The sequence below is a fragment of the Erigeron canadensis genome, chromosome 1 (assembly GCF_010389155.1).
Source record: "Erigeron canadensis isolate Cc75 chromosome 1, C_canadensis_v1, whole genome shotgun sequence".
NCBI lineage: Eukaryota > Viridiplantae > Streptophyta > Magnoliopsida > Asterales > Asteraceae > Erigeron > Erigeron canadensis.
In genome coordinates this window covers 27,923,348-27,938,309 of record NC_057761.1, presented here as the reverse complement: position 1 = coordinate 27,938,309, position 14,962 = coordinate 27,923,348, and the positions used below count along the sequence as shown (strand labels likewise).

Below are 14,962 nucleotides of genomic sequence, written 5' to 3'. Positions count from 1 at the left end.
TTTTGTAACTCACTCAAACCACTTCCTCCTTCACAAAGCCAAAAAGGCAAAAACAAACCTACTCAGATGGGCCCATAGAGAAAAAAAAAAAAAAAAAGAAAACGTGAATGTAACGTAACCACACAAGTTGGACGTTATTCTTATTTCTCGAATCAAATCATGCCACGTCTTATATTTCCATATTTTCCATTTTAATAAAATTGTTAATAATTTTTTAAGTCAGTTATAAGCGGCAAACCGATAAATCAATTTTATTTTATTTATTTTATTTATCTTTTCAACATCTTTTATTTGTGTGACAGCGAACTCCATCGGCGATATAGGTAAGATCGAAATCTATATTATATTTCTGTTTGTTTAATTAAATTATTATAATTGCTTAATTACTGTTTAATTGTAGTTATATAATTAAATGCTATTAATTTGTTTTTTTTGGTTAAATTAGGGTTTTAATGAGATGTTAATGTTTGTTTATTTTCAATTTTATTTGTATTTTTATTTGTTGTAAGAATGTTTTTGATTTTTTTATGGGATCTGTATATGTGTTGTGAAATTTTGATGTCTGTGTTTTTTTAATTATATTTTCAAGGGATTTGAAATTTTAGTGTAGAATTGGTGATTTTGATAGGTGGTTGGGATCGCCTTTGATTCGTAAAGAATTATTTTTTCCGGTTTTACGCAATGTTTGAAAATGAGCATAAACGTGTGCGGAGTGTGTTGGTTTTGAATTTTGATGTGAATAAAGCTCAAGATAAATTGCTCAATTTATCGGTATGAACTTGTTTGTAGTTGTGGGACTAGAAAAATGATCGATTTTCATCTTTTGAAGTAACAAGAAGTCTTTGAAAGCCTTATGGTTTCTCCTTATTTGGATCTTTTTTATGAAGTATTTAACGCCCTTTAGATGGATTTTCTATATGAAATGATCACTCCTTCCTTGGCTTCGTGTTTTCTTAACAGAAGCTACCTGCATTAAGTCTCGTAGTTAGCAATTTATTGATCACTAGAAAAGGATCTTAAACCGTCACATATCACTAGATTTACGTTGGTTAAAATTATGGACACTATTTGGGTAGACGTCATCGGATGTTTCTATGGATGTGTTGTATGGTAGTGGTCTTGCTATTAAGCTGAATAATGATGACATTACTTATACAGTCCTAAATCTATGTGCTTTGATAAATACAGTATATTTTTTTTAAAAAGTTGTTGATTAACTTCTTTACATGAACTACAGATTGACTGCATGGTCTTCATGATTTTAAGAAGTGTTGCTACATCTAGTGTTTCCTGTGAAGCGGGAAACAAGAACAACTTCCCTTTCTGGATTCTCGTTTGCCTATTTGCAAGATTCCTTGGGGGTTCAGTCTTCAACTTCAGTCTCCCGTTCTTTGTTACCCACCCTTTATCAATTTAGAATTATCAAGGTTTTTATCTCCATCTTGGGGAAATGGTTGCTTCTCAATGTTTGCCGATGACTGGAAACACCACAAGGAAGACATTTCAGAGCCAAGTGCTTCTTCCAATGGGCATGCCTGATGCGCTTCCTGTGGATCATGTTGACTTTGAGTTGGACTTCTCCGACGTCTTTGGTTCAGTACCTCAAGTAACTTCCGCACCCAATACAAATGAGTTAGTGTATGATGAGCCAGAAGTGATTTGCAGCCGTTCCCATTCATTGGTGGGTCCTACATCTTTTACCAGTCAGTCTTTGAGGCTTAGCAAGTTAACTTTACACGAGACTGAATATGATCTTGTTGAGGGGGTCAGTACGAAAGCTTTTGAAGAACTTGAGAAATCTTCTTTTGTCATTGATGATGACGGCAATTCAATGAAAAGCGATAGTGTGGGACTTGATGACTTTGAAGTCTTAAAAGTAGTTGGTCAAGGGGCATTTGCAAAAGTTTATCAAGTGAGAAAGCATGGTTCGTCCGAAATCTTTGCTATGAAGGTCATGCGCAAAGATAAGATCTTTGAGAAAGATCATGCTGAGTATATGAAAGCAGAAAGAGATATTTTAACAAAAGTTGATCATCCTTTCATTGTGCAGCTTAAATACTCATTCCAGGTAATAATTTGGACATTTGCAAAGCATGTTGCCTATATGAATCTATTCTTATCATGAAGGATCAGGGCCCACTTTATGAACAAGTTTAGTAAAGTTACAAAGGAAAAACGCAAGTAAAGTAGAGGTTACTATTTCAACACATTATGGGTATAGTTGCCCAAAGTGATTAGAATATGGCGTTTTAAATTATTTTTATTAATAAATTTTGAATTATTATTGAAATAATTTAAATTCCATAATTATATATGACACAATCCGTTTCTGTCAATATATAAAGTTTGGACAAAAAGTGTTGTGGATCAAGCTAACCTGCGTGACCAACCATTTTGTCACATCTACATAAACCAACAAACTGTTTCCTAAGGCTTTGATATCACATTTAGTTGGTATTTTACACCGAATGATTGTTTTATCTAAGATGAACCACCAAAATTGATTTGTTTCCCGATATATTAAAAAAAATTAGGTCACTATCTCGTATCTCATATCCTAATGTTTTTTTTTCTGTTTTTATGTATGCAGACCAAATACAGATTGTTTCTTGTCCTTGATTTTGTAAATGGAGGCCACCTTTTTTTTCAACTCTATCGACAAGGCTTGTTTAGGTATGTGTTACTTGCCTCTAACGCCCCAACCCAAAGGGTTGTGGTATCATCTCTCTTTATACTTAATATAATAATAATAATGATATTCATAATAGAAGCAATCATTTTTTTTCCCTATCTGCAGGGAGGATTTGGCACGTTTCTACACTGCTGAAATTGTGTCTGCTGTTTCACATCTCCACGCCAATGGCATTATGCACAGGGACTTAAAACCTGAGAATATTCTTCTGGATGCAGAAGGGCATGTATGATTCTTTTCTGCTTTCCTTTACTGTCTTGTTAATTTCTTTTGGAAGACAGAGAAATATATAGTCTTATTCGCATCTTCTTTTCGGCTATATGTTTATTATAGGTTATGTTGACCGACTTTGGCGTAGCAAAACAGTTTGATGAGAGCACAAGATCAAATTCCATGTGTGGAACATTAGAGTACATGTCACCAGAAATCGTACAAGGCCGGGGCCATGATAAGGCAGCTGATTGGTGGAGTGTAGGAATTTTAATGTATGAAATGCTTACAGGAAAGGTTGGTCTACCCTTTTCATTCTGTTTCTTGAATTACATATTACCTGCCAGCTTTACCGTACTGTTTATATTGTAGCAAGTAACTCATTCATTCGTATTGTTGATTTTTCTTTCTCTGTCTCTCTGTAGCCTCCATTTAGAGGCGGAAACCAACAGAAAATCCAGCAAAAGATAGTTAAAGATAAGATCAAGCTTCCAACCTTCTTGTCAAGTGAAGCGCACTCTCTTTTGAAAGGGGTAATATACTTCTCTATCTCTAATACCTAAATGTGGATCACTCTTCTCTAAACAAGTTAAACCTGAGATTAGGCAACGTAGCTTACGGTAATGCTCTATGTTGTCCGTTTGATGTTACTCCTATTTTAGGGTTAATGCTTACAGTTGCAAAGTAGTTTAGGCTAATCCCATGTTTGATTGTTTGGAAATGTACTTTCTTGGTGGGTCTGAGTTTGGATCATTAATAATCTTGAAGTGGTTAAATTTAAAGTTTGGCTTCAAAAGAAAACAGGTCAGATGCTTGACTTGTTTACATAGGCTGAGTCTTCTATACGATCTCCAAAATAGTTTTAGCCAAAGATATACATCATTAGAGACTAATGTTGTTTAAAAAAACCTATGCTTTAGGGTCACCCCGCCCCGCCCCATCTCATACTAAAACATATCCATATTGACCCGAGCCCTCGTCGGTCTATTTCCATCTTCCCTTCGTGCTACCTGTAGTTATTAGCCACGTACTCAAATGATTATTGAAAATTATCTGCTTCAAAAATTGTACCCGTACCACTCTAGTGATGCATGGCATACATAATGTCAAAGAGTTATTTTCTTCTATATATGAAATTATTTTGCCAATTCTATATAAAGTTTAGAATATTTGTACATGGTGGCAAAAATCTTTATAAGAAAAAATTTTTGTAAATTGACTGCTTGATCGGATTGTTTACCTAATGCATCTAAAAGACTGATTTTGCTAATTTCACTTTCTTTTTCCTTCTTTAGTTGCTGCAGAAGGACTCAAGCAGGCGTCTTGGATGTGGATTAGACGGAAGCAATGAGATAAAAAACCACAGTTGGTTCAAATCAATTAACTGGAAGAAATTGGAGTGTCGAGAAATTAGGCCAAGTTTTGTTCCACAAGTTGCTGGTAAGCAATGCATTGCAAATTTTGAAGAGTGTTGGACCAACATGCCCCCGGTTCTGGATTCCCCGGCTGCCAGCCCCAAATGTCAAGAGAATCCCTTTAAGGGGTTCACTTATGTGAGGCCTGCAGCTGCTTTTCTTCAGAGGGATGAATGATTCTGCCTAATCAATATTGGAACTTGGAAGTTTGTACTCTTTTACACTATATTTTTAGGAACATGTTTTTATGTGTATTGTGTAATAAAGCAAATGTCATTTAACATTTGATTTTAACAAGTTAATAAATTACTTGGATTCTATGTCTGGATAATTTTGTTCTGAATGTCTTAAGCATGCTTAGTAAACCAATAGATCATAATTAACATGTTCCTAAAACTATGGACCATATAAATTACCAGGGTAAAATTTCATTTATAGGAGAAACCTCATCATTTACACCCAACAAACATATAACCAATTAAGAGAAATTATCGAGCATGAATATGACGGAAAACCAAGCATGATCTGAAACAATATAATCAAAACCTCAAACCAAAAAGTTGCAACCATACGATAAAAACTAAGTGGTAACAAGTTAATAATATGATTTTATTTGCATTTTCATTCACATATCTTTGATAGTGATGATGACCATTTACTTAAGAGTTAAGCCGTACATCATCAAACGTATATTTTAAAAAAATTGTATACAGATCAATGTTAGTTTGTGTTCTTAAAACTTTAAAAAGTATAAACATTACTATTCTTGAATCTTTCTTTTTAAAAATTTATAAGCTAAAATATCTTGTTACTTATCTATCCAGTATTTTTTTTGGGGGTTTTTTGCTTTTATATTAGTTGGGCTAACTCTCATCCCCAGCAATGTTTTAAATACCAGTATTTTGATTGTACCGGTCGGGTACCCGGTACCGGTACGTACCGGCACGGTAATTTAATTTTTGTATTTTTATTTTTATATAAATCCTACAAAACTTATTACAATTTAACGAAAATAGTCAAAATATAAGTACGATCTACTCAAAAATATTACCAAGTAGGTATTTCATAACAAAATAGGAAAGAAAGAAAGAAACTGCTCAGTTCCGCGGAAGTGCCGCCTTCCGCGGGTTTTGAGCCCCAATACCTCGACGGTGTATGGGGGAGGTTAAGATGTAGGCAGACTTTGCCCCTACCTAAATAGAGAGGTTGCTTCCAGTTTTTACCTAAATGGTAGAAAAGGCCCTCCAACCTTTGCATGGGATAAAGATCGAACCCATGACCCCTGTTTCTAGAGGCTAAGGTATTTACCATTGCTTCCCGTTTCTACCTAAATGGTATTTCATTACAAAATATTAGTTTTAAAGTTTACAAATAACAAAACATAACGTTAAAGTATAAAAAAGTAATTTTAAAAAAAAATCAAAATACCGGTATTATCATTCCGATAATACCAAAAATACCAGCCGGTATTGAATAATGAAAATATCTAACAAAATACCGAGATAATTGTACTGAGGTACAACCCGGTATCCGGTATTCCAGGTAATACCGGCCGGTACGTACCGGTTTTTAAAACACGATCCAAGTCGCCAACCTCGTAAGTCCCTAACAAATCTTCAAAACCCAACATATACTCGTATAACTAGTTAATCAACCCGGGTGACTACCCGGGCATGATTAAGAAAATATTAGTAAAAATTTTTATATTTGATTACACTTAAACCAATTACAACCTTTATGTCTCGTATCTTCATATCCGAGCTAATCTATCATAGTAGAAAGTATTCACTCAAGTTAAAAATATATTAGTAGTCATAAACACATCATTTAACATGGGTACTATCTTGTAAAAGTGCCTTAATTAGCTTCCCCAATAATAATAATAAAAAAAAAAACTCCATATATACTTGACTTCAAAGCCCACATCTAAACTCAGAGTCTTCAACCTTGCTTGCAGATTTAGGCTTACTTGATTGGAGTGATAGTTGAGTTTCGTTCATCATAACGGTTATAATAATGTCTCCCTAAAGAAGCACGATGTGCAGTAGCAACAGAAGACGGCAAACACTTTGTGAACTCGTCAAGAAGATCACTTAGATAGTCAAAAGTGCAACAACCTCATGGAAGACTTCATTTATTCCCTTGTGTTCTTTCTGATATATGTTCTAGATGTCAAAATATGACTTATAAACATGATTGTCATTTTTGAAATACACTCCTGTTTAGAACTTTAACCAAAATAGCAACAACGATAAGGATTAATGTAAAGCCTCGAACGACAAGTTTTGTCAACTATACCTGTAGATGTACATGATATTCGATGTCTACTAAAAAGTCCCCATATTGATGTGAACCTATTTTGACCAACACCCAACTCACCTGCACCCATTTAGCTACCTCTGTTTTGATAAAGATGCTTCTAGTACCCAAACAATTCAAACTGCATTTTGGCTTCCAAATAACACTATTATCTATACGTACTTAAAATATGCAGTCCCAAGCACACTTGATATCGGAAACCTTAAAAAGGTAAATGAGTAGTAACATGATAGATAAATGCCATTCCTAAAACAATGATAATAACTACCCGGTAGAATAATATCCAACTTCTTCTTAAATTGGTCATATGAATGTTAAAATTAAACGATGAGTGTATTTGTAAAGATACCTCTACTTTAAATTACTTTACATTAAAAGTTCGGATTATTTTTGTAATAGCGTAGTTCACCAAACATATTTAGCACCTTGTTTATTAGTAAAGCTAAAAAAACGGATTGTTTGCTGCCCATTTTGACCAACACTTTAGACTCCTCCATTTTGAGACAAAACTGTTATGAACTCTTATTCAACCCACCCGGTTAATTTGTCACTTCCAAACTCAACTACTCAACTACTGATAAATATTTCATCGTAAAGAAAACGAAAAGCAAACCTCTTGATATAGTGTTCATTATTGACTTATATGTCTTCTTTATATGAAAGACAATCGATGTAAGTCTAAAGCAAGAATATGTTGTCAGCTTTTACCGATTATAAAAATTTAAGTGGAACTTAGAACATGGCGAGAACATATTCCTTGAATTAAGAGTTCACATTCCTCTGAGTTTCACCAATCTTCACACTATTGAAAAAGGTGATTCATAAGTGTTGGTTTGATATGATTTTGAAATCGACTATATCATTCTATAATCAACGGTAACTGTTGGTTGCTTTTTCTTTTCTATCAACCTTGAGTTTTTTGGCGGTGCCATATATAGTGACTTGAATTAGGTCTTAAAAATAAAAACCTGTAATTAAGATGAACCGAAACAATAGCACACTCCCACAAACAATATGTAATAGTGACTTGAATTATTTCTTACTTAGATAGTGAGTTAATTATTCATGGGAAACTTTTTGCTTATCTCGTCTTTATTGTTTCAGAACTCTAACACCCTACACTACCACATACATTCATAACAAAAGATACCCATACAACGGCTTACTATAGAAATTAATCTGAATTTATAGTTGTTAAAAAAGCTTCAAATAACGGCTCTAGAGCGTTTCCATATGAATTAGGTTGGGTGTTACCCAACCCGACCCTTACCAAACAAATGACATTTTTGAACCGTAAAGAATGAGCAGTAACATTATCTAAGGAAGAAACACATGATACAACTTACTCTACAAATAAAATATAAAACCATGTTTTATATTTTGATTTCTATATATCTTTAAAACCGCGTTTCATATAAATCAATAACAATGAATCAAATCAATAACAACCAAAACAAATATCTTTATCTCAAATCTTTGTTTTCAATCTATATAAATCAGATTTATGAGACACCTTGAAGGAAAAAATACAGATTAAAACCCTAAACTGAAAGTTGGAGATACCTGATTTTTAAGTAGGTGTTGATAGAGGCTTATCCGGCGAAAACCCTAAACTGAAGCATCTTTAAAAATCGAAAATCATTCTAAAACCCTCAATTGAAAGTGTTAATACCTGGTTCTGAGTCATTGTTGATATTTGTTTTTTCCGGCCAAAATCCTTCCGGCGAGAAGTGTAACACAAAATTAAAATAGAAATCTAAGAACATGGAAAAGAAGTGTATGGAGAACGAATACCCCTTTTATCATTGACTGGAGACTAATTTCACAGAGCATTAATGAATTGAAAAGAGAGAAAAAAAAGATTTGAATAGATAGAAAAAGAATTGTAAAGTTGGCATATTTGGTTCAGAGCAAAGATCTTCATCAGAGTATAAGATAAAGATTTGTTAAAAAGTGGAAGAGTAATTAGGGAACTGGAATTCGTTAGTATGAATTGTCTTTCATGTGAAGCGGGATTTTTTTAGAAGAAGTGGAGGAGGCTGACACGTGGCAAATTTTTAAAGAATTTTTAGTTAGAGAACTTTTATTCATTAGGAGAGAGATTTAGTAAAAATAGAAATATATCAAATCGTGTATCGTGTGATGCACGTGATACAATAATGCTTTATCAAACACCCACCACCACTGTTCTTCATTCCCCCAGCTCCAAAAAAAAGAAAAAAAAAAAACCAAACAATGGCTCTGCTACATCGGTCCTTTCCCCCTCTTTCCCCGCCTGTAATTCTTTCATCCAAACACAAACAATCACCCTCCAACTTCAACTTATTTACACCTTCCACCCTTCCCCTTAACCGCCGTCAATTCCCCTCCTTAAAACTATCCGCAACTCTCGCTACCGAATCACCCGCCGGTCCTGTTTCTGGATCCCCAAAGCTCGTTTTAGAAGTAAAAGACTTAACGGCCGTCATAACGGAAACCGGACAGAAGATTCTAAACGGCGTTAATCTTTCTATCTATGAAGGCGAGGTCTGTAATTCCATCACAAACTTATATAAATCTATTACTATTTGATATATTGTTTTTGTTAGTGATGGAATTTGGTCAACAAAAAGTATGCCTATTTTGACTTTTATGGTTTTGTACTGAAAAGTTTTCTACATAATTGAGTAGAGTAATATATTTTATTTTTTTAATGTTTATTTTAGTGATTGTTAGTAATTTAGTATGTATTGAAATGAAATTGAACTTAACAAGCTAAAGTTGTATGTAATTGATATATATTTACCCATCCGCCCGCCAGCCGTCCTACCCGTAACTCTGCCGATGCCGGAATTATTATGTTTTTAAAGTTTTGGTAAAGAAAAAAAGTTATATGTTAAAAGGACGAGAGTAAGTACCCGCGCGTTGCGGCGGTGAGATGGTGGGGGTGATAGCTAGGTTAGAGAGTGTGATAGTCAAATGCCTACGGCCTCCGCCCTCCGCCCTCGGATTTAAAAATTCGTTAAAAGTATATCGAATGACATCTCTAATGAAAGAGCATGAAATTTTATGAACACCCATACAATTTTTATAATTTATCGACGTATGATTTTTGAGATAAAAGATTTTGAATGAATTGGAAGAATAAATGATTTATGGAGGGGAGAGAAAAAAGATGATTGGTTGAGATTTGAGGAGAGAGAAAGGGTATTATGGTTATTTTAGATAAATATAGAATAGATGAGAGGGGTATTTTGGGGATGTACTTAAAATCAATATTGAAAATTTCAACTCAATGTTGAAAATCTGGAAGGAATCTGCTTTATAATATAGTATAGATAATGATAAATCAACCTTGGTGTGCCTAAAGATGTGCCTAATTGTAAGATGATGACATGTGGAAAATCAAGGGGCAAGATTTGGAGAGAGAATTAATGGAATCCACATGTCAAATTCTTAAGGTTTTAGGCATATCTTTAAGTACACCAATTAGGTTGATTAATCATTTTCCATGTTAAAAATATACCTAATAGTATTTGTGGCGGGCGTTATTTTAGCTTTTATAATACTGTAGGTGATGCTGCTATAAAATTGATCCCCTGATAAGTGCTAATGTTTTTTAAATTGTTTGATTTGAGTAGATTCATGCTATTATGGGAAAGAATGGTTCCGGGAAGAGCACTTTTGCCAAGGTTAGTATTCTTGTTTTCGCCATACCCTGTGTTTATTTTGTTTATACGTTCTGTCGTGTAACGTTACATGCCTGGTTTAAAGTTGTTATCTTGTGACCTTTGAGGTGACGTTTTTGTTGTGCACACACAAACACATGTATAGAAATGTTGGATGGTTCTACCGTATTAGTTAAGTGATTACTGAGGGTCAGCTAGAATGTAACAAGATCTCTAATGTGTGACTGGTTTATAGTCACTTTTTACCCCTTACATGCTCTTAAGCTACTTTTTCTGTGTACGATTTTGTAGGTACTTGTAGGTCACAAAGACTATGAAGTTACCGGAGGGTCGGTTGTTTTCAAGGGAGAGAATTTGCTTGAGATGGAAGCAGAAGACAGATCGCTTGCTGGGCTTTTTCTAAGCTTTCAGTCTCCTGTTGAAATCCCAGGAGTGAGTAACAGTGACTTTCTACAGATGGCGTACAATGCCAGGAGACGGAAGCTTGGTTTGCCAGAGCTTGATCCACTTCAGGTATATACTTTGATCATCACTAAAACTGGTTATTATACCCATGTGAAAGTGGCCTATATATGAGAAATTATCTAAGTAATAATGAAAGTATGAAACGTCTTCACTCTGTGAATGTCATTCAATGTAGACTTCATAGATCTTCTAGTGTCCCACTAGAAACACAATGCCAACTTTTTCACTTCTATTTTCGTGTGAAATAATAATGTTTCTTCTTCCTTGTGCCTGCATTTTTTGCTAAATATTGTATTAGGTCTTGCTCATGCTAATGATATGCCTTCACAGTTTTATGGTTACATCATGCCGAAGATGGAGATGGTGAACATAAAGGCAGACTTTTTGAATAGAAATGTCAATGAAGGCTTTAGTGGTGGTGAAAAGAAGCGAAATGAAATTTTACAACTTGCGGTATGTATTTCACATTTTACAACTAATACTCTTTCTTAGTTTGCTTAGTCGCTACTTATTTATGTGCTTGTATCTTTATGAATTGTATTGTCTTATCACCATTGTATTATATTTATTTTTGAAGGTGCTTGGGGCAGAGTTAGCTATATTGGATGAAATAGATTCTGGATTAGATGTTGATGCACTAAGAGATGTTTCAAAAGCAGTTAATGCACTAATGACTCCTACGAACTCTGTTTTGATGATCACTCATTACAGAAGGCTCTTGGATTTTATCAAACCCACATATATCCACATCATGGTAACCTTTCCTTTTGATTTTTATGTGTGTTACATAAATGAAGCTTGTTCCCTGGAAATATAATATAGCTATAATGTATATATATATATATATATGGGGGAAGTGAATATGGGGTTGTCCCCTATCTAAGTTTAGATGAGGAACCCCTCACAATTGGTTTTTTTAATCCATAAATATCATGGGGGACCCATCATTTGTTTAAAATACAAATAATGTTAAAGTAATTGTGTGTGAGGGGTTCCCCATCTAAGCTTAGATGGGGAACAACCTCATATTCACTTTTCCACATATATATATATATATATATATAGGGAGACAATCAAATAAGAACAGTCTTAAAATAAGAACACAGTGAGAACACTTAAAAACTACATTTTGATGCATTAAAAGTCCATAAAACTAACATAGTGTATAACTAATTATCATTATTTAAGTGTTTAACAACACATTGATCTGTCAAAATTGGAAAAAATCATGTTTTTTGTTTTGTGCATCCATCTTGGATGTATATTCATCAAAATGATGTATCCAACAAAAAAGGTGATCTTTTTTGTTTTGACGGATCAATGTGTTGTTAAACACTTAAATAATGATATTTAGTTATGCACTATGTTAATTTTATGGACTTTTAATGCATCAAATTGATAATTTTAAGTGTTCTCACCATTCGTATTTTAAGACTGTTCTTACCGGAGTGTTATATATGCATGTCTAAAATTTAGGGTTGGTAGTAGTTGAGATTCCAATGTGTGCATGTATCATATAGGAACAGTCGTAGTATTAAGAAGATATATATAATACTAATGTATAGGAATGAGTCTTCCCCGTCAAAGATATATATACATGGGACTTGGTTGTTGGGAGGGACCTTCCTTTTGCTCCATTCACTGGCTCGAATGCTCGATCACTGCATAGAACATGACCTTTCAAAGTTTATAGGGTCTATTTGAAGGTAACACACAAAAGAATCGTACAATCTGATAAATGTGTTGTAGCTGGGATATCTTATATCTTGTTGGCTTATGTAGTCATAGATATATACTTGATATATGAATGATAGAGGTGGCAGTTTGAGGGCTGGGCAAGTTTGGTAAAAGTAAAGTAACTCCCAATGCCGTCTTCCACGGGTTTTGGGTCCCAATACCGTCTTCGACGGTGTATGGGGGAGGTTGATATATAGACAGCCTTACCCCTACCAAAGGTAGAGAGGCTGCTTCCAGGTTCTACCATAGGTAGAAAAGGACCTCCAGCCTTGATGGGCAAGTTAGGTAATGAGTCATAAATAGTTCATGTTCAAATGCTTAACTTCTTGTAAACGTAAACTAGTAGTTTCTTGATTACGATTGTAATAGCTGTATTATTTCAATTGATAAGATTGAGTTAACTGGTTAGAAGGTTTTGTCGTATAAAAAAAAACAGGTTAGAAGGTTTGATGAATTAAATATACACTATGGGGACCTTTCCAATTGTCCAATGTTCCTTTCCAGTCAAAGTGTTTGGTTTCCTAGGTAAATCCATGATATATGAATCCCCCACTTTTGTAGTAAATTAGTCAAAGTTGGTACATTGTATGTTTGAGCACCTTTTATGTTTGGAATGGCGGAAATTTTAACGCCTTAACCTCTTTTGGCACCAATTTGCAAATCATTTATGGATTTGTTATCCATCTCCGCAGTTTACATTGTACACATTCAGTTTTTTAATATTGACATTTAACACTTCGACTAAATCATAGATCAATAGGAGTTATTTTCCCAGCTTCAAGTTATTCTTTTGTTACTTGAAAACCATATGTTAAAGTGCTAATGCTGTTGTTCTGTTATATCATTGTTCTTGTAGGATGAGGGGAGGATTTCTAGGACTGGTGACATTTCAATTGCTAGCATTCTTGAGAAAGAAGGTTACAAAGCAATGTCGACCGCATAATTTGAAGCTAGAAGGTATTGATCCTTAAGATATTTTGTGCACACAATGGTTATAAGCTCGTTTTTTTATTAGTTGTCATCCTTTAACAATGAATTAAAGAATTCCTGATACAACAAATTTTAATCCTTTTTTCTTCCTCTATAGTTTTATGATAGACTGCAGAAATAATGTGAAGCTTTTGGAATTAAACATTAAAATTGTAACAAAATATGATAATGAACCAGGTATTAAGTTTTTCCTAACTAGTAACTTCTGGTAATGAAATGTGCTTACTCCCTAGCAGAGGTGTCAAAATATGATTGAATGGGTTTGGTCACCGGTCAAAGAGGCTATTTTGTTTGATGGGGTTGTGTTGATCCGACTCACTTGTATCCCAAACATCTTAGGATTATTGTAATTATATTATATAGTAAGTCAAATATGAATACAACAATTATATTATCAAGTAAGTGTATCTTTTCGAATGAAAATAATTTACAAGGCTTTGTTAGTTATTAGTTGATTTGCTAATTATAACCCGTTTGAGCCATTTCAATTCTTATAATATTATTATTACTGTATTTATTTAACCTGTTGGAGATCAAACATAATCAGAATCAACCTGATCACAAGTAAAAGTGTTGAGATTGTCACCTATATTTCCTAGATATAGACTGACCCTATTAAAGGTGCTCACTCGATTCTATATTTCTATATGATAATAATCATAAATCCTCACCATCCATCATATATTAGCTTATTTTGTACTAATGCCCCCTTTAATGTGATTGCCGGTTTCTGAAAAATATTGTGCTTGTTTCAACATTACAAAGCAGATAGTTTGACATTTAGAGGTACAGTGAGGCATCTGATTAAAAAAAAGGGGGAGTATAATTGTTGATAGTTTATTTATTGCTGTAGGTTTTCAATATTATTGAAGTTTTGGCACATCATTATCCCTTCTAGACATTTTTCGAGACTGCTGGAATTACAAGTCACCTGAGATGATCACTCAAAGATCAAAGAGAGAATGTTCCAAACTGTGTCAACCATTGCATCAGTTATTTGAGAGACACTTGAGGCACGGGTAGGTATCTGGGTTGCTCTCTTCTTTTGTATACTACATAAACACAATTAGTACCGTTAACATCTGTTGTATATTAGTGTGATTCAGTTTCCTATCCCCAATAAAACTCAATTTTTGTGGTCTTTTTGTTACAAACTCAATACCCAGTTCACTTTTCCATAACTGGTGGCATATTTGTAATGATGCATATTTTTCCAAGCAAGAACAATGGTCATTGAGGCAGAAAAATAGTGAACGGGTGGGTCAGTTAACATGTCGAAATGGACCAGCCAACGATATTTTGTCCAAATCTTCAATTATGTACATAGTTAGCATATCAAATGCGATTACGGAAACCAACTTGCTGAAGTGATATATATATATATAGGGCTTGGGTATTGTAAAACAAGTATTAAAGTATCTAAATACACGCTAAGGCGACCTTTCACTTTTTATACAAGCCTGGCC

At 34.1% G+C, this 14,962-nt stretch overlaps 2 protein-coding genes across 2 annotated transcripts; both read left to right on the top strand.

Moving 5' to 3' along the window:
• The first annotated feature begins 228 nt into the window (after nucleotides 1-228).
• LOC122604873 (serine/threonine-protein kinase AtPK2/AtPK19-like) lies at nucleotides 229-4,641 on the top strand. The gene is made up of 7 exons (XM_043777738.1): nucleotides 229-323; nucleotides 1,238-2,068; nucleotides 2,591-2,673; nucleotides 2,798-2,918; nucleotides 3,026-3,199; nucleotides 3,328-3,435; nucleotides 4,198-4,641. The coding sequence occupies exons 2-7, from the start codon at nucleotides 1,451-1,453 to the stop codon at nucleotides 4,492-4,494; spliced, it is 1,401 nt and encodes a 466-aa protein (XP_043633673.1). The 5' UTR covers nucleotides 229-323; nucleotides 1,238-1,450; the 3' UTR covers nucleotides 4,495-4,641.
• A 4,183-nt stretch (nucleotides 4,642-8,824) lies between these two features.
• On the top strand, nucleotides 8,825-14,637 carry LOC122603448 (ABC transporter I family member 6, chloroplastic). Its single transcript, XM_043776159.1, has 7 exons — nucleotides 8,825-9,162; nucleotides 10,257-10,307; nucleotides 10,596-10,817; nucleotides 11,100-11,222; nucleotides 11,347-11,523; nucleotides 13,363-13,463; nucleotides 14,350-14,637. The coding sequence occupies exons 1-6, from the start codon at nucleotides 8,872-8,874 to the stop codon at nucleotides 13,447-13,449; spliced, it is 951 nt and encodes a 316-aa protein (XP_043632094.1). The 5' UTR covers nucleotides 8,825-8,871; the 3' UTR covers nucleotides 13,450-13,463; nucleotides 14,350-14,637.
• Nucleotides 14,638-14,962: the final 325 nt, after the last annotated feature.